Source organism: Neurospora tetraspora, assembly GCF_033439725.1.
Source record: "Neurospora tetraspora strain CBS 560.94 chromosome Unknown B0H65scaffold_8, whole genome shotgun sequence".
Lineage (NCBI taxonomy): Eukaryota > Fungi > Ascomycota > Sordariomycetes > Sordariales > Sordariaceae > Neurospora > Neurospora tetraspora.
In genome coordinates, this window is record NW_026944390.1 from 343213 (window position 1) to 366294 (window position 23082).

Genomic DNA, 23082 nt, shown 5'->3' on the forward strand with positions numbered 1-23082 from the left:
TTGCGCCTGTTTCTTCTTTGTCCTTGAGTTTTCACTCTCACTTTTTTGCGTGTAAGTATTTGCGTGTTTTGTTTGGTTGTCGTAAGGGGGGAGCAGAGTTGGAAGGAGAAGTGCGATTGGGTGGATGGGAGAGAAAGAGGAGGTGGTGGGAGAATTAAAGTCTTTATTGCAAGTTATCACACACTACTAAACTCAAAGTCATAATAAGTTTTTCCCCATACATACAAACAGAACAAAACACACAGACATTGGTAGCTACAGCAACAGCAATTTTATTATCTACTTTGCGTATTTAGCTTTTCTGGCATAGTCACTGTCACTTTCCTCTCGTTGAATTAATTCTATGTTGTATTGGTATCACTTCCATGCGTATCGGCGGTGATACCCATTATATTGTGACACATGATCGGTCCATGAGACAATCGTCAAATCGAGCGACGAGAAACATGAAGACCTGTCGAGAAGTCTCGAAGAAAATTCAGACGAAACAATGTTGAATGAGAAACATCAAGTCGAATACCTAGAAGAAAACGACAGAAGGAAAAAAAAAGAAAGAAACGAAGAGAAGGAAGGAGTGGAGAAAGAAAAAGAAAGCAAGAAGGAAAGAACGACTGTCGCAGAAAAACAGGTATGGAAATGGAAGCTTGGTCAAAACCAGTCAATTACTCGTTTCAAATAACTACAATACCATTTTCCAAACGTTATCGGAAGTATCCCGTAACCAGTCGATAACCATGCGCGTTTCAAACATGTTCCCTTTAGTAAAGTGTTCTATAACCATCCGGTAATCTGGCTCGCGGTCAATACGAGTTATAAACACCTTCCGTACAGGTTTAATAGGGAACTGACGCAGATCATCCAGGTTGATAATGAACAAGACGTAATAGACTCATCATTACCAGCATATACCTAGGTACCCTTGTAGCGTTTGTCATCCACAAACAGGAGTAGAACCAGTTGGCATGGATGGGACGACACGTTCTGGTATTGGATATCACTCTTTTATTTATCCCATTTTCCCATCCATCATCCATCAAGAAAACCATGTAAATACTATCATATAGATCCGCTCATATCTTTCACAGCCCACTCACAAACAGCCATTATGCAAGCCGCCCAACAAGCCCTCCCCCTTCCCTTCCCCCTAGTTTACGTCCTAGGACTCCTCAAGAAACCCACCACACCACCACAGTAACCCACCAAATCATCCAACCGCTTCTTTTCCCTTTCCTGCTGCTCCTTCCACCTAGCCAACTCCTTCAGCAACGTCTCGCTCTGCTCCATGATCACGTCAAAGTGCAACCTCAGGAAAACCGTCATCCACGCTTGCGTGAGCTCGTAGTCGCGGCGTTGGGCGAGGCGTTGAGTCATGGCGCGGATGAAGTGTACGAGTTCGTTGTTGTCGTCGCCGTCGCCGTCGCCGTCCATGCCAGTGGATAGGGAGCGTAACTCGAGATCGGCGGTGGAGGGGGAGAGGGATTTTAGGTGGGTGATGAAGGGGGTGTCTGTTTTTTTGAAAGTTAGTGATTGTATAAAAGGGGAGGGAGGAGAATAAGGGGGGAAAGGGGGGGAGGGGTAAAAGGGGGGGGAGAGACAAAAAAAAAAAAAAAAACTTACAATCACCCGTCTCAGCACCCTCCAACAACTTGGCCGTAAACGCCTGATACGTCCTCGTCGTCTCGAGCTGCGTCAACCGCGAAATCCGGCTCTCCTCCTCATCCTTCTTCTCGCCCTCCGTCAACAGCAGCGGGTTCGTCGTCCCATCACGGAGCGAAGGCAAGAAGAAGGGCGCCTTCTCGGGCGCCTTGGGCGGCTCCTTGGGCTTGTTGCGCTGCTTGATCAGGTCGATGTGCAGCAGCGTCTGCCACCTGCTCTTGGGCACCAGACTGAGCGTCACCATGTCGGCGCTGAGCTGGTCGAGTACGGGCGCGGACACACCCTCATCTTCCTCGTCCTCCTCCTGTTCCTCCTCGAACGCCGCCTCGATCAGACCCTGACCGCCCTCGCCTGAGCTGGTAGGTCCGGCCGAGATTTCGGCAATGTCCTTCTCGGATATATGTCTGGTGGGCACGTGCTTGAACAGCGTCCTGTTGGTCCAGATGTGCACGCCCAGCTCGCCCTCGGTGGCGCCGGCGAGGTACTCGCCCGTGTTGGAGAAGGCGATGGCGGTGCAGGCCCTTTCGAGCCGGAAGGCGTCGATGAGGTGGGCCGTCGGCAGGTCCCAGACGCGGACGACGCGGTCCTGCGAGGCGGCCACGATCCACCGCCCATCGTTGGAGAAGGTGAAGTCGTTGATGGTGTCGCGGCAGCCCCAGAACTCTCTGATGGTCTGTTTGGTCTCGATGTCGACGACGCGGATCGAGTGGTCGTCGCACGCGAATGCGATCAGGTCGTTGCCGGCGTGGTAGCGGCAGCCCGTGATCTGCACCATGGGCGCCCAGTCGATCTCGTCCACCAGGTTGCCCGTGACGAAGTCCCAGAACTTGACGGTGCCGTCGAGAGAGCAGGAGATCACGAAGCGGTTTAGCGGGTCGACCACGATGCCTGTTACGGACTTGGTGTGCTTGCCACTGCCGGGGGCAAAGGAGGTCTTGGAGGAGGCGCGCTTTTCGAGCTGGCTCACCTTGTCGAGAGCCTTGAGTTGCTGCATCTTCAACTGGCGCATCTGGGCGGGAGTGAGTCGGGAGGGGAAGCGTTGCTTGTGGCGGCCGGACTGGAGGTTGAACATGTCCAAGCTACCACCAACGGAGCCGACAAGGGCGAAACTGCCACAGGGGCTGATAGCCACGGTAGAAACGTTCTCGCCATCACCGGTCTTGAACGCCCACCTACCGGCACGCTTGCGACCCCAGAACCAGGTGCGAGCCCAGGGGTCGTTCTTGTGAGCTGTTACTACGCTTTCCCAACCGGTCATAGCAGCAAGCTCGGACTTGGTCGGCTTGCTCTTGTCGTTGCCCTTGTCCCAGATGACTTGCCTGCCGGGCATAGCGCCCATACCACCATCGCGGTTGAGCGAGGAGGCGATGCATGTGATCTCGGGAGCCTTGAGGTCGTCCAAAGTCGTACTCGGGCCGTGGCTGCCGAGGGCGGTGTTGGCAAGAATACCGACCTTCTTGGCCTTCTTGCGAAGAGCACCCTGACTAAGTTCGGAGCTCTGGCCATCGCGGCGCAGACTCCAGCCCCACAGACTCCTGTCCTTGCCACCACTGAGAAGCCACTTGTTGCCGGCCTCGGCACCATCGAAGTCGGTTGGCAAGAATTGCAGGCAGTTGACGGGGGCAGCATGGCCGCTGCGCATGTGAAGGATACGAGGAACGGGCGAGAAGGGCGATTCGTCGAAGATCCAGGACTTGAGCGAGTTGTCCAAACCACTGGTCATGATAACGGGCTGTCCTGGGAGGAACTCGACCTTGCTGATACCTCCGCGCACGGCCTTGTCGGTGTGTGATGGCGGGTTATGGGCGCTCCGGAGCACACCCATCACTCTGCCGCCCTTGTTGAGATCCCAGAATGTGACATCTCCGCCGATGCTTGTCGCGGTAGCCATGACACCGTCTTTTGTGCCATCTTGACCAGCACCCCGACCGTCGGTTCGGAAGGAGATGCTTGTAACGGGGGCGTGTTCGAATCCGGCCATCAATTTGAGGGAGGACTTGTCGGTAAGGACATTGTGAATGACGAGAGGGCCGTTCGAGTATGCGATGGCGAGCAGCGAAAGGGCCGGGGTAGGCTCCATGCAGGTGACGGAGCCGGCATCGGGACTGGGTGGAAGGATGGTGTAGATGAGCTTGCCGGTGCTGACGTTCCAGATCTCTACCCACCCGTCCTTGCGACCGACGAAGATCTTGTTGAGGAAGGTAGGCATGTTGACAACGCCACCGGTGAGCTCGTTGTCGCCCTTCTTTGCGGCTACGGAAAAGATGGTCGTGTAGTGTTCGAGGGTGGCCGACTTCCATACTTCGAGGCGGGTTTGGGCGCATGCGACAATCCAGGAACCGAAGATGAGGATCTGCTTGATGGGCTGGTCGAGGTCGGCGGGCAGCTCGAGCTCGGCTACCTTCTTGCCGCGCTGGAATACCCAGATACCTTGGGGCTCGCCATTTTGGGGGTTACCCCAAGCGGCGTATACCTTCTCCTTCCAAGCATATGTGGCGGTGATGTCGGCGGGAGTCTGGGGGCGGGTAACGAAGACGAGGTTGAGACCTCTTTTTAAGTCGTAGGTCTGGAGGGAGCGGCCGACGGAGGTGGTAATCTGGAAGGTAGTCTTGCCGAGGGGGATGGACGTAAAGGGGACGCTTGTTGGAGAAACCAAGCCTACAGTCTGTGAGTGTTGAGGTCGTGGTTAGCTTTATGACTTTTTCCCTATGCGACATGGTTTACTTGTCAGGGACGTACTCTGAAGGGAGCAAAGATGGAGGAACCCTTCTTCTTCTGAGGCGCCTTAGACTTGACGACAGAGGCATTGAGCTTCTGCCGCTTGGTGGAGGCGATTTCGCGATCGGAATGCGGCATGATGTCGTCGAGTGGCATGTGCTGCCAACTACCACGATGTCTTGCTTGTTCAAAGCCTTGAAAGTGGCAGTCGAAGTTTTCGATGATAGCCTTGTCCGCGGTGGACCAGAATTTTTCAGCCACAGTTTGGGGTCAGTTGGGGCAGGCAAGCGTGAGCACTGTGTGATTGGTCTGCCTTGTGGTGTGGGGTAGCATGAAAGCTGGACGCATGTGGGGCAGTCGGATGCGTGAGACCCACATAGCTTAAATCCGGCACTGTGTACGATCCCGGCCGCATTTGCAGCTTTGACGGGGATTGCCCTTCTCCATCATCCCGCCTCTGACTTTTTGAATGGACTTCAACTTGATGTTATCGACATTTAAATCGAGTATAATCATTTGACCATGGTAGATGCACCACATTCTGTATGAAGCTTGGCTTGGGCGTTACAAGAACTTCAGGGACTCGAGACTGGAGGCAACTTCCGGCAATGCTCAACATGTACATGCACTTTCCTTCAAACGGCATGCAGTTTACATCTGGGGACTGACATTCCTTGCATTGATGCAGTCTTATTCCAACTGAAATGATCGAGTTTCAAAGTCAAACATACAAGTCTTGCCCAACTCATAGACTTTATACCTGACTTATAAGACTCATTGCGTAAGTAGCAGTCTTCAAACCCCACCATCTGCCCCGCAAAGCTCAGGCTTGTGAAACAAAGCACAAAGCACCACCGTCCCCTGTCAGCTTCAGTTGTCACGCAGCTTTGCGCAGGCGTCATCCCGTCCGTTGAACCCACCTCGTCCACCACACCATCCAGTTCGCAATGACACCCACCCTCGGCTTCCACATTCCACGGCTTACCTTCCGTTGTCCTCCGGACCTTCACTTTGGCTATTTCGCAACATGAAATTGACAAGACAGAGGTTTGGTAGTAGTCACCGGTCATGATGTTCTCTCGCTGGCTTAGATGCAAGTTCCAATGGACTCTTCAGTATCCATCTTTCCAATTGTCAATCACCGGAGAGGTTCCGTTCTCTATGCTTACCCAAGGTAAAGTACGTATTCTGACTGTCCAAGTGCATCCGGATCCGCCCCATAGTGTCGGAATCTTGGTAGTATTGCTGGGTCCGTAAACGGAAATCCCCCTCGTGCCGCCTTTTTCTTCTTTTTTCTTCTTCTTCCTTTCTCTGAGCTGGCCCCGCGCAAACAACCCCTGGGCATTGAGTCTTGTCTCTCCTCGTGTCGCCACAACCCTATCCACCTTTGTCTTGTTAGGTTGTGTACCAATGGGTATCTCAACGATTACATGTTGTGCTTATTAGCTGTATATGGATGATAGCTCAAAAGTCTTGGCTACGTAGATCAATCTATCTGGGACAACAGAGAAAAAAAGATACAAGGTAGGTTGACGCCCCCATCTTATAACCTCGACACTTGTGGTTGTCAATTGCTTGGAACCTTGAAAACCATTGGGCCCCAATCTAACTTCTTTTTTTCTTCTTTTTTTGGGGGGGGGAGCGGTCTAGTCTAGACATCCACCAAATAAGAAGTGCAGTTCCCAGTTTTTTCCCAATCGAAGCGACGCCCAACATCGAGTCCATCGGTCGTGATTACCATAGCCCAACCGACTGCTATCGCCGACGAATTATAAATCGATAGGCTGCGCTTGCAGCTTCCCGCAGCAGCCATGGACGCACTCCTCGAACCCGATTCCCTTCAAGCAGAAGAAACCGGCGGCTTGGACGTGCCTGAGCAAGACCCCAACATTCCTGTCGCGACACCAGAAGCAGAAACCGGCGGCTTGGACGTGCCTGTCAAAGAAACGGAAGACATGGCGGGCACGCCTTCCTCGAGCATCGCAGTCCCCGGCGCCATCCCCATCCACAATGGCAGCGGCAATGGCCATGGTAGCCAGAATGGAAGGGCTAAAACCAGAAGATCCGCCTCACATTCCCTATCTCAGAGTCTCGCCTCTTCTTTCGCCAGCATCGCTAGCCGCAAGTCCAGACACGTTGAGCCTGGCACCACCGAGACCAACGCTGACCGCGCCAATCTGTCCATGCCCCCGCCCGTCGCCCTGCCGCAAGCATCGTCGTCTTTAGCACTCAAGAGCCCGCGCACGTCGCTCTCGCACAGCCGCCGCGAATCGTCCAACTCGTTCCGCTCCTTCATCTCGGACGCTTGGAGCGACGCAAACAATAGTCAGGGATACTCGGACTTGGGAGGTGGAGTACATGTGCCCGGCAGCTTTGGCAGCGCCTCCGCAGTTCCACCCTTGTTTTCTCCCCGAGATTTTGCATTTGCCGCCGGCGTTAACGGCCAGAATCAAGGTCAGAGTCATGACCATTCCGGCTCCACTGCCGTCGTCACTAATTCCGTTTCAGCTACTATCGAAGACTCGGAAACTCCGCGTCTACGCCCCGGGACCGCTAACACGAACGACATCGTCCCCGTACCCGAATCGCCTCAACAACAACGCCAACTCCCCGATCCCGCTCTGCAGAATCCCACTACCCCAACCCAACGCGAATACCCCTACCACTCTCGCCGCCGAAACTCGTCCTTCTTTGGCTCCGAGTACAGCCAAACAGACAGCAACAAGCGAAAGAGTATTTCGTCCATGTACTCTCTGGCCTCGGCCCGTGGTGTTCCCAGTTCCGAAAACGGCAGCAACAACGGCGCCACCAGCCCTGCCCGAGTGGTAACAGGCTTCATGTCTTCCTCCGCCCCCTCCAAATCGGGAGTCATCACACCCGCCAGCACCGCCCAGGCCGCAGAAGCCAGCGTCTCGACAACCACTGTTACGACAGGTAGCCAAGGCGCACCGGGCACGCATCAGCTCTCGCCGCGGCAGGAATCGCATTCTCAGCAGATAGGCGATGTGCTCAAAAATGGCCAGAGCAGGGGAAACCATCACCATACTTCGCAGGCTCATGGCCACGGTGTGCCAGCTCCTGTGAACACTGATGTTGCTAACGGCGCGACACCTATACCGCGAACGATTCCACCTAGGTCAAGGAGCAGAGCTAAGCGCAGATTCAGCGTTAGTACCGCTGCCAGCGGAGGTCAGAGTCCCAATGGTGAAAGAGTGGTATCAGGCCATGAACACCGGCCTCCAAAGGAGGAGCCCAAGCCTGCGCCTTACGGTGTTATCGGCGTGTGTGCCTTGGATGTGAAGGCGAGAAGCAAGCCTAGCAGAAATATTCTGAACCGACTGATTCAGAACGGCGAATTTGATGTTTGTGTTTTTGGCGATAAAGTTATTCTTGATGAAGGTACATCACCCCTGAGCCATCACTCGGCCTATACGGACGATGACTAACAGTTTGACGGTAATGCAGAGGTCGAAAATTGGCCCATGTGCGACTATCTAATCTCGTTTTATTCCGACGGCTTCCCCCTTGACAAGGCCATCGCCTACGTCAAGGCGCGCAAGCCGTTTTGCGTCAACGATGTTCCTATGCAAAAGATACTCTGGGACCGCCGCATCTGCCTTCGCCTCTTGGACCGCATCAGTGTCCCCACCCCTCAGCGCATAGAAGTGAACCGGGACGGTGGCCCTCGTCTTTTGACTCCCGATATGTGCAAGCTCATCAAGGACGTCAGCGGTGTATCTTTTGAGCCGACTAATACCGATCCAGAGCATGCCAAGAAGGTCGCGCCGCGCAAGATCGAGCTCCTCGAAAACGGCGATGTTCTCTCTGTCGACGGAACGCTGATCAAGAAGCCGTTTGTCGAGAAGCCTACGAGCGGTGAGGACCATAATATCATTATCTACTTCCCCTCGTACGATGGCGGTGGTGCGAGGAAGCTTTTCCGCAAGATCGGCAACAAGAGCAGTGAATATGTGGAGGATCTCAACGTGCCCAGGTGCATCACTCAGCCCGACGAGAGTTTCATTTACGAAAAGTTCATGCAGGTCGATAACGCTGAGGATGTGAAGGCGTATACCGTTGGGCCAACATACTGCCATGCTGAGACTCGCAAGTCACCCGTTGTGGATGGCGTCGTGCGAAGAAATACGCATGGAAAGGAGGTCCGCTATGTCACAGCCTTGAGCGACGAGGAAAAGGAAATTGCGAGCAAGATCAGCACAGCGTTCGGACAATGCGTTTGCGGTTTCGACTTCTTGCGCGCGGGGGGCAAGAGCTATGTCATTGACGTGAACGGCTGGAGTTTCGTCAAAGATAATGAGGATTATTACAACCAGTGCGCCAAAATCCTCAGGGAGATGTTTATCAAGGAGTATCAAGGAAAGCAGCGCAAGGGTGGAATGACTCCGCCGTGCCCATCGCCCGCCATTTCCGAGGTGATGGATCCTCTTGCCGCTCGCGCAGCCCTCATGAACAAGGAGAAGGAACTCAGCGCATTGGCGGCAGCCCAGCGCAAGGCGAGCTTGGACAAGCAGAGATCAGATACCAGACACCACGATGCGCCGCCGCACGTCAAGTCAGAAACCTCGATTGTCTCTAAGCTGTCAACCAAGCCGAGCAGCCCCCGCACTAGCCAATACTCAGAGAGTGCACCACCCACGGCGCCATCGACGCTACCCACTACGCCTTCGCTCGCTTCTATCGCCATTGCCGAACAGGAGCATGAGCATGAGCAAGAGGAGACGCCGCCACCGCCTCCTCCTAAGCCTAGCTGGAAGCTCAAGGGCGTGGTGTCTGTCATCCGCCACGCTGATCGTACGCCGAAGCAGAAGTACAAGTTTACGTTCCACACAGACCCCTTCATTCAGCTTCTCAAGGGACACCAAGAAGAAGTGCTCCTTATTGGTGAGCCGGCGCTGGCAAGCGTGCTTGATGCTGTTGATGTGGCCCTGAAGGCTGGTATCGAAGACCCCGTCAAGCTGAGATCACTCCGCAACGTCCTTGTAAAGAAGGGCGGATGGGCTGGTACCAAGGTCCAGATCAAGCCAATGTTCAGGAAGAAAGACAAGCCCAAGAAGGAAGAAGAGAAGGGGAAGGAGAGCGAAAAGGTTGACGAAGAGACCAAGGAGGATGCTGCACCTGGTGAAGGTGACATTGTCGACAAGGACGGTGAGCCCAAGCCTCGTAGGCCAGCCAAGAGGCACGATTCGTTGTCGGGTGTCACCATGTCCAAGTTCACTGCTGCCGAGGAGAGCTTGGTGTTGGATAAGCTTCAGCTCATTGTGAAGTGGGGTGGAGAGCCGACACACTCCGCCCGCTACCAGGCACAGGAACTCGGTGAGAGCATGCGTAGTGATCTTGGTCTCATGAATCGTGAAGTCCTGGAGGAGGTCCACGTCTTCAGCAGCAGTGAGCGTCGTGTCGTTACTAGCGCTCAGATCTGGGCGGCTAGCTTCTGCAAGAAGAAGGAATTGCCTGCCGATTTTATCACCATCCGTAAGGACCTTCTTGACGACTCAAACGCTGCCAAGGACGAGATGGATAAGGTGAAGAAGAAGTTGAAGGGTCTTCTGCGGAAGGGCAATGAGCGGCCGCCCCAGTTTGCCTGGCCTGAAAACATGCCTGAGCCGTCTGAGGTGCAGACGCGCGTGGTTCAACTCATGAACTTTCACCGCAAGGTCATGCAGCACAACTACGCCAAGCTTTACAGCGGTGCTGTGAACTCTCTCAATGCGATCAACAACCCTAGTATGGAGATGATCAGTGAGACTTCCGGCTCGTCGCTGTCGTCACTTGGCTCAACACAGGTGAACGCGGTGAACAGCATCCAGGCCAGATGGTGCTGCGGTGAGGACGCCGAGCTGTTCAAGGAGCGTTGGGAGAAGCTGTTCGCCGAGTTCTGCGACGGCGAAAAGGTTGACCCTAGCAAGATTTCGGAACTTTACGATACCATGAAGTTCGATGCCCTGCACAACCGCCAGTTCCTCGAATGGGTGTTTACCCCACCGAAGACTATGCTTGAGGAGGACTACGGAATCCTGGCTCCCCCTAATGGAGGCAAGGATGCAAAGTCACCGTCCCCTGTTTCGAGTACCGATAATGAAACTTCCAAGCAGTCCGAGAGCGGGACATCGTTGGCAGAAAAGATCGACTCGAGCACTGTCAAGCGTATCTTCCGCAGGCGGTCGTTCTTACACGGGTTCAGACCTGGGCCAGGTCCGGAATCCGAGCTCCCGGAGAGGTACTTCCACCTCCACAGGGGCAACAGCCAAACCAAGGCCAAGACAGATGCCCGCTTTGAGCCTTTGCGGGAGCTGTACCAGCTTGCCAAGGTCCTTTTCGACTTCATTTGCCCACAGGAGTATGGTATTTCGGACAGCGAAAAGGTGAGAAAAGCGCCCTATATTTATGACCTTCCTTTGTTGACTTGGATGACTAACATGTTTCTCGTTATCTAGCTTGAAATTGGACTCTTGACATCCCTTCCCCTGTTGAAGGAGATTGTCAAGGACCTTGAGGAAATGCAGGCTTCAGATGAAGCCAAGTCCTTCATCTACTTCACCAAAGAATCGCACATTTACACCCTGCTGAACTGCATTTTGGAGGGCGGCCTGGAGACCAAGATCAAGCGAGCCACCATCCCTGAGCTCGACTACCTTTCGCAGATCTCGTTCGAGCTGTACGAAATGCCAGCTGACCCGCCGGTCGATGCGGAGGGCGTTCCCGCCTTCAACTACAGCATCAAGATCACCATCAGCCCTGGTTGCCACGTCTTTGACCCGCTGGATGTCCAGCTTGATAGCAAGCATTGCATTGGCTGCGCCCCGCGCAGGAGCTTGACGGCTCATACAGACTGGATAAAGGTTATTGAGACGTTGAGGGCCAAGTTCCACCAGTAAGTCATCAGCCCATCTGGACTTGATGTACCATCCCATAGTTACTAGGGCCTATTACTGACACTCATCGTTCCCTTACAGAGTGAAACTGCCCAAGACCTTCCTGGCGGTTAACCTGTCCGATGCATTCACTTTCCAAGAGAAGCCGCAGGGCGGTGACGAGGCCATCGAGGCCGATCCCGAAGCCGAGGCGACACCTGAGGCAGTAAAGCCTGATGATGCCGAGGCTGTCGCTGTTGACACCGCCGACGTTGCGACCGTCGAGGACGCAGCAACGGACGAGCAGTCTGATGTCCTGGAGATTAAGATTCCCGAGGATCAGCATGGTCAGATCGTTGAGGTCGTTGAAGTTGATGACGACGGCAATGCCGAATCCGTCGCAGTACCAGAGTCGCCAGAAGCACCTGGGGGTGTATCGCCGTTGCCAGAAATAGAAGCGGCACCACCGTTGTCTGCTGTTGCCCCGACGACAGAGACGAAGGAGCCCGTCGAAGATAAGGCTTGATTGATAAAGTCTACTCGTTATTCGCCGCAATCTTGAATTCAATCGGCATCCATCATCACTTCATCTAATTTCACATTGTACTCTTGATGTATACATACCATGCATTCATTGTCCTTGTTTGTTCGTCGGGCTTATGTTCCCTGCCCACCCTCTTACAATACCACACGGCCTTGGGGTTGTTTCAGCCTCCACCACCTTCCTGGCTATTATGATATGATCTTCCTGGACCGGGCCGACTACGCACTTCTTGCTGCTGCATTGTAACCCATGACAAAAGATGTCTGGTGGGTGGGTGGGTGGATGGACATACTTGCTCTGACATTATGTGCATCTACATATGAAAGAGAGGAGCAGTGATGACATGTGATAATCTCCTCCTGTATTGTTATTGTTTTTGGGCTGGATTGGTTTGGTAAGGAAGGTGGATGGCATAAAAGCGAAGAGAAAGTATGTCCAGGAAAGGCAAAGAAATTCCGATATCGTCTAGCGAACATACATAGTCAAACATGACATTGGTTCTCTCATTGCCTTGGGGGTTGTCGGAACCACCAACCAGACTACGGACGTATCTTCTGCTGCTTGTAGATGAGGCAGGCAGAGCGAGCGATAAGTTTTGAGAGGTTATCGATGGATTGGCAAGGTGTTAGTGATAGCACGGATCGATGTTATGTTGATTTGTGGGAGCTGTGTGCTATAGATGCCTTTTTTTGGTATCGAAATAGCGAGTAGTAGTAGTAGTAGTAGTAGTAGTAGTAGTAGTAGTGTATGCTGTAGGATACTCAACGAACATACCTTACTGAGTCGATGTTGACAACGCAAATGTCTTTTTCACATTTTGGCTTGTGCTCTTTGAGTGGTTCCTTCTTTTTGAATGGTTCTTTCTTTTTTCTTTCACCTTCTTCTCTTTCCACTCTTTTTTCTCCCACTTTCTTTCCCTCCCCTTTTTTTCGGGCCTCATTTTCTGATTTTTACTTTCGTTCATCTCTTTTTCCATCCTCTCGCTCTGTTCTCTTTCTCCTCTTTCTCTCTCCCTCTGGTTTCTGTTTTTTTCTTCTCTCTTTCTTTTTTTTTTTTTTTTTTTTTTTTTTTCCCCTGTCTAGACACTTTCCCTTCTCCTTTTTCTTGTCCTTTTCCCCCTTTCCGCTTTGAGTTATATCTTTCCCCTCCGCTCGCCCCCTTACCTATGTTAACACACTGACTGAATGAAGTACAAGCGCGGGGTCAGGACTGAGCGCTTCTAGCCCTAACGAGTACCGAAGGCATGTTCGTACAAGTCAATGAAGAAAAGGAATGCTAACATTAGCTCAGATGGAATAGTATAGTTGGGGTTGGCTAGAAAAAGAGAAGGACAAATGTGTTTGGGGTCCCAAACTTGACCAGAAATTGATACCCTTCCAACCTGGTGGCCCAGTGCACCACCTTCTACGTGGCCTTCCCGCTTGGTCCAGGTCTTGCTTTAATCAAGGTTTATGTGACTGAACAGGTTTTTGGGAAACTTTGAGATTAACAGAAACATCGCTCATGAAGGGGGACGAAGATGGCATGTCAAAAATCTCTCGCTTCCTCGAGACCACTGCCCGGCAAACCCATTTCTCCAAGGTTTGTTCTTGAAGTGCTGGGTGAAGATTAAGCGAAAGGATAAGGGACACACAATCACTGATGGTGGGTCGACTTCGAACGTTACGTATGCTCCTTCGTCGTTTGCCGTGCGCGTAACAGTGATCTGTATAGGGTGGTGGATGGAGTGGTACTGACGGATGGTACGGATGGGGCGCTTTGAGGGGGTGGTATAGTACCATGGAAGCTGGCACGTAGTACTTGTCTTCATACACGCCAAACATCGTTTTCTTCGAGGTGGTGGTGTGGTGCGGTCAGACGTGAAGGTGTGGTAGTATTCTGTTGAAGAAGTAGAGATCTCAAATGTGATTAGTCATATCAAGCGTGTGTGACAAGTTGCTTCGTTCTCCCTTCAATTACATGAAGAAAGTGGAATGGACGACTGAGAAGGTAGAAGCGAAGGCGAAGCAGTAAAGGCACATCAAACCGGAATTTCATTGAGTTCCGAGGCTCAAAGAGTAATTGAACAGACGCAAAAGGGGTTATGAGAGGGATTGGAACCACGAAAATGGAAGAAACTGATACTGTTCACCGCTTGGATGAAAATATGTGACGACCTCGAAATTTCTGTGATGTGTCCTTGCATATGTGTACCACTGGGTTTTGGGGAGAAATACCAACTGGATAAAGCAAACGCTTGTACTTCTTTTGCAGGCATGATGCTTTGATCCGAGCGTACAGATCTGGAAGTTCCTGTGCGCTCCCGTGTACTGCGAGCCATGCGGGCGGTTTCTGTGACCGTCGAGCCGTACGACCTGTGCCTTTGAAGCAGGCAAACCGAGTACCCCACACCAAGGGCACTAATACTAATGATGTTTAACGATCCTTCCAACCGCATTTTAGGGTGGATTCAAAGTCTCTTGAACTTCAAAAGGTGACAAGTGATTTTTTGGCAAATTCCCGCCCCGACTGAATAAGAAAAACTTTGTGGCGTCGACGTTGAGTGATACGGGTGGGCGCAGTGGATCACCGCTAAGTAGGTGAAGGAGGAGGGCAGGAGGAAGAGTATCATTTTCCAACGGTTCGGATAGACGGGTAGAAATGCAAGGGAAATGAAGAGAGGGAAGAAGCGTAAAGTCTGAACCTATGAAACGAAAACGTGGTACAGTAAGAACTGGACTGGTTGAGGGTTGTCGAGCCTACTATAGGTCTTCGCAACTGAACCCCAGATGGAGGAAGCATGAGCGGCACCCCAATTAGAAGCACTTGCTTTGATGGCATATCCAGACGGATCATAGGCGTACGAGCCGAACTTCTCTTGGCCTACCAAGTATGGAATACCTTGGAGAGGTTCAAATGCTGCACAAAGCAAGGACGCATAAAGTCACTAACATTCGAACAACGGGAAATAGCCCCCTTCTCCCTGTTTGTGCGTTCCCAGAAAAAAAAAAGGAAACTGCATGAGCAAGTCAGTAACACACACTTACAAAGGAAGAGCTGTGAGGGCGCACAATGTTAGTCATATTTGGCGAGTTGCTCTTGGCAAGGCCCAGCAAGCATACAAACATACACCAGACCTCTTGTCTGGAATTAACTTGTGGCGAGAGCTCAGTGCCCTGGATTTGGTGATGAGTATTGAAAGGGTGAATGGGAACTCACTGGAAGATTTCGAGAGACCTTTTGTATGTGAGGTAGATAGACCTCCCCACCATTACGAGATGGCGTTCATCACTGTGCAACGGGTTGACGTGACGTCGGGTACCGGCATATGAGGCTAAGGGCCATCGTAGACGACGTACCAGATCTTCGCGGCATTAGCTGACTTAACATATTGTACTATGAAGATCTTGGCCAATTCCCTCTCCTGATATCAATGTTTAGAAAGTTTGGGTTACCGGGAACGTTGAAAATAGGCTGAATAGACCCGGGATTTTAGGTAACGGCGTCATGCTTTAGTTGTAATAACTGTTGCATACGAAGTGACAAGAGCTGTTAGTTCAAGGCTCAATGATACTATACGCGTAGTAGTACCTGAAGGAAAAATGTCCGGTTTGAGCGGCCTACATATACACTGTAGATGTATGGTGGGTTTGCATGCAATCCAGGTACCGTTGAACGACGAATGCGAGATCTTAGTGGACTGGGGCACAGTTATATCAGGACAATGACGATGGCAGGTGCCAGGTGGAAGCTAAATTCCAGATAGCCAGCAACCACGGCTCCGTCGCTCTAAAGCATGCCGCAGACATTGATTAGCGTGGATGATATCGTTAGCCCAGCCTACCCATTCATACAGACGCTCACTCCATGAATCGTGGTACTCAACGGTCAAATGGGCATGTTCACAACCCAAAAGGCTTTTGCACACGGCCTTGTAGTTGTACGGTCGCTGCGTAGTGTAGGTTAGCTCGCTAGGCTAGGTGCGGCAGAAAGTCAAGCTTGTACCGGTTGCCAGGCTGCCGGTGGCCGGCGGTGATCGACTGAACAGCACGCCCATCTGAAAACTGCCGTACTGGCCACAGCAGACATGTTTAGCAGATTCTTGTTCCGTGCTAAGAGACTGAGCCCGTGTTCGAATGAGGTAATGTGTATATCCGCTCTCGGATTCGCTACTCTTGGTTTGACCGGCGATGGAGTCGCAAGTGGTGGCAACCAGGCTCTCTCGCCGTAATAATGCCGTGGGCCTTCATTTCTTTGGAGGGACGTGCGACACCGTTGGATCGATCTCAAAGGCATCTGACAGATTGTCCTGTTAGTTCTCAGCAGCAGTAAGTTGGTGGAGTGCCAAAAGGAGTAACCATATCGTTTCCAGTACCACTCCTAGACTATACAGTAACGAACACAGCCACTCTAAGGGAGTCGCAATGTTCGGGTCGATGTGCAACCCGCGAAGCACGGGCACCATGGGTCGGACTGGCATTGGTTGCGATGCCTTGGAAGGATGAGGCGAGATACGTAAGGGAGCCCCCCGAGGCCCCTCGAGCCCCCTGTGCGAACAGACCGAAGGCTACTGCGTGGAAGCTTTCGTGGAACAAAGGCGTGTTCCATCGACCCTTGGAGCGTCATGGCTGCCCTGACAAGTGTTAGCGAAGGGCGCTAGAAGCTTTTCGGGAGATTCTGCACCAGGGGGTGCTCTCGGAGTCGGCGGTTACCCTACCCTTGCTAGGCTAGCAGCGTACCGTGGTATTTGAGAACCACTGGCCACGCTTCCCATGCCTACGCCACCCACGCATATAGATCTCCCACGCCCATCTGAGATGTCACGGTCAAGCGGAAGGCTGAAGGGGCTGGTCCGAACGTGCTGTGGTGTACCATGATGGAACCTCAGGTAGATAAAGCGACATAGGCTAAATACATCATGCTCGAGATGATGGTACAGTTCAGAGATGGTGCCCCACCACATGCCTCAGGTAAGATGAGCAATCGCCTTGCTAAGCTTCCTCCGGATCCTCTTCTAGGAAGAGTCGCATTCCGGAAATGGCGTCACACACCATGATAGATGGGAGCGTGTATCAAGCCTGGTTCTTGGGGGCAGGGTGTCGTGTCGGGCCGATGCTGACATCTTTGTGGCCTTTGCTGATGGTTCGAGTGACGTTCCAGGTTTGGAGGGTCATTGAGTGATGGTGGAGATGAAGAAACCGAGCCGAGGGGGTTCCTCTTGCCCCTGCCCTGTTAGATATTTTGAAGAGGAAATCCCAGGGCAAGGACTCCGATGACGGGCCGTTCTTACTCCCGACTTCCGTTGATTAGGTCGAGACGACGGGACAACATTCCACTTTCATTAAACCTGAAGCCAGGCACAGAAACGTCCAGGTGCATAATCTGAAGCAGCGATTAACAAGAAAGTGGATCCAGAAGGAGGAAATGCAAAAGACAGGAACAAGAACATGGAAGGAACTCACCGAGTTCTGGTGCCTTTCCTAGTTGGGCCTAGGTGGTATTTGGCTGGAACTATGTAGAGGACCCCGAGAAGAGAGGAGCACCTGCCCTTTACGTCGTCGCCTCGCGACTCGCACGGAAGAGACAGAATGCTTCTTGCCTGCCGGGCATGATGGGTGAGCTCAGACTGCGTACTGAGTGGCGATCACCCGGTGTTCCAGATGGAAATGGGAAGGAGTGACGGTGAGAAGCTGCTAGTGTGAGACAGATCATCGACGGCCAACCGAAACCGAGGGCAACAGAGCAAAGGTCAGTGCTCAGAAGTCCTCCTTCCATGGGAAGACGTTACCACCTTGCAAAGCTTTTTCAGACTCCGAGCATGTCCTGTGGGAATCACCGCCGTGGTTTATCTCGAAGATCCAAGACAGGCGAACCAGCCATTCGTTGTGGTCCATCACACAAGCACCATATCGTCATAGTCGTTTCACCCGGCTCGTCTCCAAACTAAGTCCGCCTTCAACGGGACCCAAGCGCTATCGCCAGTTTACCACCTCAGGACTTCCATCGCCATGATGGCCTCTACGGACCGGGTGGCAGAGGCAGGCGAAGATAATTGAGTGACTCTTCACGTTCCTGGGCACACCATTTTCCCCAGGTCGAAATCCGACTGGCCACCACAGACCAGTGGGCACATCCTGCACCTCGCTTTTTACCCGCTTTTCTTGGGTATCCTGATCCCCATCGAGTGCCGCTGGGTGTTGGCTGTGGGCGCTTCTCGGCTGAAGACTCCGGTCTACTTCGTCCACCCCCTTCACACCGACCCCCTGTCGAACCGGTCAAAGACGGCGTCCCAGCTTGTCCATATGGGATGCAACATGCTCGAACTCACCGCCGGCCGACTGCCTCATCCAGGTGTCGTCTGCTCCAGTGGCCGGCCGGAGATATCAGAGCATGGAGCCGGGATATCCTTAGAATAAAAAAGGGACTATCTCGTACAACGTCGCTCCAGGAACGTCGTGCCGCATGCCGTGTCGTCAAACTGCCGCCAAAGTGTTTCCAAGGCTGATTGTCGACTTTCCATCCAAGACATCCCCTTCGTTTGCCAGATGGGAACCGGATGAACCGATGAATCCCCCTTTGTCACCGTTTGGCTGGATTGCTGCTAATCCCTTGTTCGCTCGGGCTCTTGCGCTTTCCCAGCTCTTCGGGAAAGCATCGGTGTGTCTGGGTGATAGATCAACTGTCAAGTCTTCCATCCTGTTTGGGTTCCCAGACCTGTCTCTCTCAAGAGCCACGGCGCAAGGAAACGGACGGAACCATGGTTGACGGCTATTCCACCTCGCAAGCGCGACCCCAAAAGGGTCATGATCCTGCCAAGGACCCGGTTCAGGAAGCCTTGAGACGGCATAAGAACAGGGTTCCCCCGTCAACAAAGACACAACAAGTGCAGTGTTCTATCCGGTTGAAGTGTTTTGGCGGTCTTGTTGCCGTCGGGAATGCCCAGCTGTCTCCGACTTGGATGATATGTCGCCGGCCCTTTCCAATGTCATATCAAATGTGGCTAGTGTCGATTTGGGTGCCGAAACGGACGGTAGGTAGTTGTTTGGCTTTCATGGATCCGTTTCGTTGTTGTCGTCGTCCTCAATTACACCAGGAAATGGATGTGATTATCGAGAAACAGACGACACTGACGCTGCGGGAAAGCATGGAAAGACAGTCGCAACACCCCACTCCGGGCCTGAGCTGGGGCATGCATCGAGTCCTGACCCTGCACCACAAGTGCCGTAACGGTACATGGGAATCGCCAAGAGATGCCACATGCAACACCGATTCGAGATGCCTCCAGCACCCTGTCCACGGGCAGTTGTACCCCAACTTCCTAGCTCCTTCAAGCCACCTGGAGACAGTGCATGTACCCTCCGGGCTAGGGGTACGCTAGGGCAGCACCCAGTGGAGCTGGACAATCTGCTACAGTAGCAACTAGAAACTCGTGGGGCCGGGTAGTTCTAACTTGAGTCCTTTTCCATGTTATCACTCTGCTGTTTTTCACATGTGTGGCCTGCCCCGGTCTCCGGGTTTGACGTATGGACGTCCAGGGCCCGGGCATCTGTGGTTCCAATATGACGGGATCCTCTCTGCAGGTATGGAACAGGCAAGGACATGGCCATCATCCACTTCGACCTGCTATTCTGAGGTCAGTGGTTTTGAGGCCGGCTACTCTACCTCCCCATCCCCATTTTCCGGGCTGTAGTGTCTATGGAACGGTAACGGACCAAGGACCCCTTCTTCTCGGCTTCGGAAACCACGCTTCGTCATGGCCGCTGGGTCGTCCCAGCTTTTCCCACCTTAAGATTTGACGGGCATGCTCGACTCTCAAACGGCTAGAAACACAAGGACAAAGGTCTGACCCATCTATCTCCGTTTACTTCGATTCGATACCCGTCAAGGAACCTGAGCTCCACGTCTTACAAACACCGGCCGTTGCCCTTCACCAAACAGTCCGCGGCTCCAACTTGTCATCAACTCCAACCTCACCTGCCTCGATTGTGAATCTATATCTAGTCTGGGTCCTCCCTTCCATCCCACCTCCAGAGTCCAAACATCAGTAGTGACTACCCAGCCTTTCAACAACCTTCCACGTCTCATCTCGACTTCACTCGAACTCATCGATCTACGCCTATCTTACTTATTGTCCCAGCAAGACAGCTATCGGTTGGTGTGCCACATAACTAGGTAAGAACGATCTCGGGAGGTCCCGTAACCGGGCAGTCCCAATGCTTCTTATCACCCTAACAGGCTTTCCCTGACTTTTCTTCTGATTCTAACGTCCTATCAGAGTGCATCACCTTTCAGAAAAGAGTCCTCAGATACCGCTGAGGCCCACGTCACCGGCACTGACAGCTTTATCTGCGTATCGAATTTTCGAATTTCCTTTTCGGCAACCAACCAAGTGGCTTTAAGTAGTCTGGCCTTCTTTAAAGTGACAAAACAGCCCCATCGGACTATTACAATGGCACTTTCAAACGGCTGCGCGCACCATTTTGTCCTGATCAAGTCAGAGAGTAGCTTGATCCAATGGACATGTCAGCTATGCCATTCAGGGCCCCATTACTTCATCTATGAGTGCCGGTACTGCAAGATGAGAACGTGCCGTCCCTGCATCCCCGGGGCTGCTTAAGCCCGCTTCCGTACCTGGCCGGCACAGATCCAGGCCTCTGAGGGTTTTGCAGTGCCCCTTGGAAAATGGATCTGATAGGCGTGCCTTGAGGGTTACTCTGGGGCTGTGGCTGGTTATTCCATTGCAAGTACCGGTAAGTTGCATAGATTGAAAAGCTTTTCTGTCAATGCTGGTTTCCGTTTGGAGGCTAATCTTTTTTACGGCAGGCTGTTGGCACTTGCCCGATCAGTATCTCCGGGCAACGGGACAAACGCTGCCCACGGCGAAGGACGACCCCCAAGACGACCCCCAAGGCGATGCGCGATGATTTTTGTTTTCTCTTGGCAATCTTTGATCGACAACCGGCGGACAATACCACTCGAGAACCTAACGGCCGTCGTCACACCATTATCTTTGGGCATCCTCGTGGTTCATTTTGCGACGTTTTATGCTTCCCTTTTGTTCACTTCGACAACAGACGGTGAACACACAAGCCTTGCTTACAGGTATGGCATTACGGCCGCTCCTAGGGGTGGCGGGTGCGTGCTTGGGCAGAGTGTGCTGTCTTCGGAATCACCCTTATCCAACTAGCGAAATGGCAGACCCCGGATTCCGCTGTGTTGGATCTTGCACCACCCGCTGTCAGTCACTCAGTTACGCTTCTTGCGGGGAAGAACAGGCTGTCAAGACTTCCAGAACGAACCTTGCCTAGTTACCGGCCGGATCCACGGGTGAATGCTGGTCCCCCTTTTCCCCTTTGGCTTGTTTTCCGTTACCTTTTTGCGATGGATTATGGTTACACGTTGTGGCACGCGCCCAAAAAGACAAACAACATTCACTGGTTAGATCGAGTTTCACGGCTTTGATGGATATACCTGGTTAGACGAAAATAGGACGGGTTCCTAAGGAGGATATGGTTACGCGTTCCCTTTCTCTTACTTCTCATTTGGTGGGATGATCAAAATGGTTTTCAGCGCCTGTATAGAAGGAAATACCAGAGTGATTATGAAGGAAATACCCCGGTACGGGCTCGGAAAAGGAGGAATTCGAAAAGGTAGAGCGAAGATAGGAATGACTAAAGAATGGTCGATACAACCAATGGTGCGTGCCTCTGTGCTTCAGACCCGAGTGTTCCATCGGGCTTCCCAAAACGGCTATGTTCAGGTACCGTACACGATAACATTTAACTGCACTTATACACTTGTAAGTGCAAAGTCCCTGAATCAGACTTGGTGTAACCAAACCTCGTTACGGCTAACTATTTTCCCTTAGTCTATAGCTACCCTAGAGCAACTCTGCACTAACACTTACCAATTATCTCTTACTAACTTCCAACAAACTCCGAGTTTACCCTTTCTCGTGTAACACAACACAAGAGTCCGAACACACTTTAAGAGCCAAGCAGTAGAGACTTTGCCTTTGACGACGTCTCCTTTTCTTGAAAATCCATAATGTCTTGCATGCCTTGTGTCGGTTCTGAAGTCGTGTGTAACTGTGGCTTTTTCTGTTAATTCCACCTGTTAATTGTCAAGTTGAGCCTCATCTGTCTCGGACATAACCACTCTGCAACTCTGCGACTTTCGTTTCAGATGCTGCATAGAGATGGATTAGGGAACTCGAAGGCTGTTTATGTAACTCAGTCTCGGCTACGGTTTAACAAAAAGAAGCAAGAGGTGCTACTTTAGAGATCTAGGGCTGACAACCGTTGTAACATGAACAGCCCTCGAACATAAGCGGTGTTGTTCCGCATCTCTGTGTCTTTGTGTGTGTGTGTGTGTGCTGCTGATCTAGAAGCGGTCTAGCCAGGTTATCAACCAGTAGATAGCTGGATGCAGGTGACGATGATGGGAATGGAGGCAAGTACAGGCGTTGACCAAATACAATGTCTAACCAGGAACGCGAATAATGAGCCCTACTAGGTACATATCTGGTGACGGTGGTTCAACAGGCAATCATTCTCTTTGCTCTTCCACAGGAACCTACCTAGTGGTGGTGGTCAGATTAACTCAAGTCTAGAAATTGTACCGTGACCTCTAGCAGACGTTGGTGGGGAGGAAGTGGCCAGACCAACTCATACCGGCTAACAATCCTCGCGAAAATCACATGGGAAAAACACCATGTGTTTTATCTGCATGGTACTTTCCCAGAAGCAACTTTAGGTTGTCACTACTCATTCGTCCACTCATCATTTCAGTTTCTCTTCACTAGTGACACCTACCTATACCCTTTAGGTAAATACATCTACCTTTGTAACATCACTTAACTCAATGACTTCTCTGTAGGTTGACGATTTCGGCATGGTTCAAGTTAAGTACTGACCTCTCACCGTGAGATCTCCCGGCATATTTTCTAACCGATATATCTGCTGTTTCCGTTGCATAAACTCCTTTTGGCTTGGTTGCCATAACAGGAACTCCATGAACCTCATTCTGGTAACAAAACCATCCATCAGCACCAAACAAATCCCCATATCGGCCGTACGTACCCCATACCCGGTACATGCAGTATGTTTCATCAGCCCAGCACAACGTGTCCCCAAACATCCAATCTTCTCGCCAGAAATTCATCCAAGCAATTTTTCGTTCCAGAGTCTCCTATACCGCTAGTAGACCCCGACATTCCCCGGTGCGTTATAGGTAAGGTAGGGACGAAACGCAAATCGAAGCTTCTATGCCTGCTGCTACTTTCCATGGACGCTTCTACACTGACTTCCATTC

General features: G+C 52.1%; 4 protein-coding genes across 4 annotated transcripts; 3 read left to right on the top strand and 1 right to left on the bottom strand.

Moving 5' to 3' along the window:
• Positions 1-888: 888 nt before the first annotated feature.
• On the bottom strand, positions 889-4600 carry B0H65DRAFT_477153 (Utp21 specific WD40 associated putative domain-containing protein). The gene is made up of 3 exons (XM_062827412.1): positions 4396-4600; positions 1618-4321; positions 889-1505 (listed from the first exon to the last, which is right to left on the bottom strand). The coding sequence occupies exons 1-3, from the start codon at positions 4528-4530 to the stop codon at positions 1150-1152; spliced, it is 3195 nt and encodes a 1064-aa protein (XP_062677361.1). The 5' UTR covers positions 4531-4600; the 3' UTR covers positions 889-1149.
• Positions 4601-6185: 1585 nt separating this feature from the next.
• On the top strand, positions 6186-11772 carry B0H65DRAFT_435773 (histidine phosphatase superfamily-domain-containing protein; the record flags this gene model as incomplete). The annotated part of the gene is made up of 4 exons (XM_062825211.1): positions 6186-7773; positions 7840-10757; positions 10830-11266; positions 11349-11772. The coding sequence occupies 4 exons, from the start codon at positions 6186-6188 to the stop codon at positions 11770-11772; spliced, it is 5367 nt and encodes a 1788-aa protein (XP_062677362.1).
• A 6549-nt stretch (positions 11773-18321) lies between these two features.
• B0H65DRAFT_307233 (uncharacterized protein) lies at positions 18322-19180 on the top strand. The gene has a single exon (XM_062823238.1). It carries the CDS (start codon positions 18527-18529, stop codon positions 19145-19147), a length of 621 nt encoding a protein of 206 aa, XP_062677363.1. The 5' UTR covers positions 18322-18526; the 3' UTR covers positions 19148-19180.
• A 1038-nt stretch (positions 19181-20218) lies between these two features.
• B0H65DRAFT_511864 (uncharacterized protein) lies at positions 20219-20895 on the top strand (the record flags this gene model as incomplete). The annotated part of the gene is made up of 3 exons (XM_062828529.1): positions 20219-20355; positions 20465-20519; positions 20872-20895. 3 exons carry the CDS (start codon positions 20219-20221, stop codon positions 20893-20895), a joined length of 216 nt encoding a protein of 71 aa, XP_062677364.1.
• Positions 20896-23082: the final 2187 nt, after the last annotated feature.

Bases quoted from the DNA above. Each gene is read 5' to 3' on its own strand.
- B0H65DRAFT_477153 (XM_062827412.1), bottom strand. From the start codon at position 4,530: ATGCCACTCGACGACATCATGCCGCATTCCGATCGCGAAATCGCCTCC. The intron at 4,322-4,395 runs GTACGTCCCTGA...CAACACTCACAG, and splicing joins CCATCTTTGCTCCCTTCAGA to ACTGTAGGCTTGGTTTCTCC. The intron at 1,506-1,617 runs GTAAGTTTTTTT...TCAAAAAAACAG, and splicing joins GGGTGCTGAGACGGGTGATT to ACACCCCCTTCATCACCCAC.
- B0H65DRAFT_307233 (XM_062823238.1), top strand. From the start codon at position 18,527: ATGGTTGACGGCTATTCCACCTCGCAAGCGCGACCCCAAAAGGGTCAT.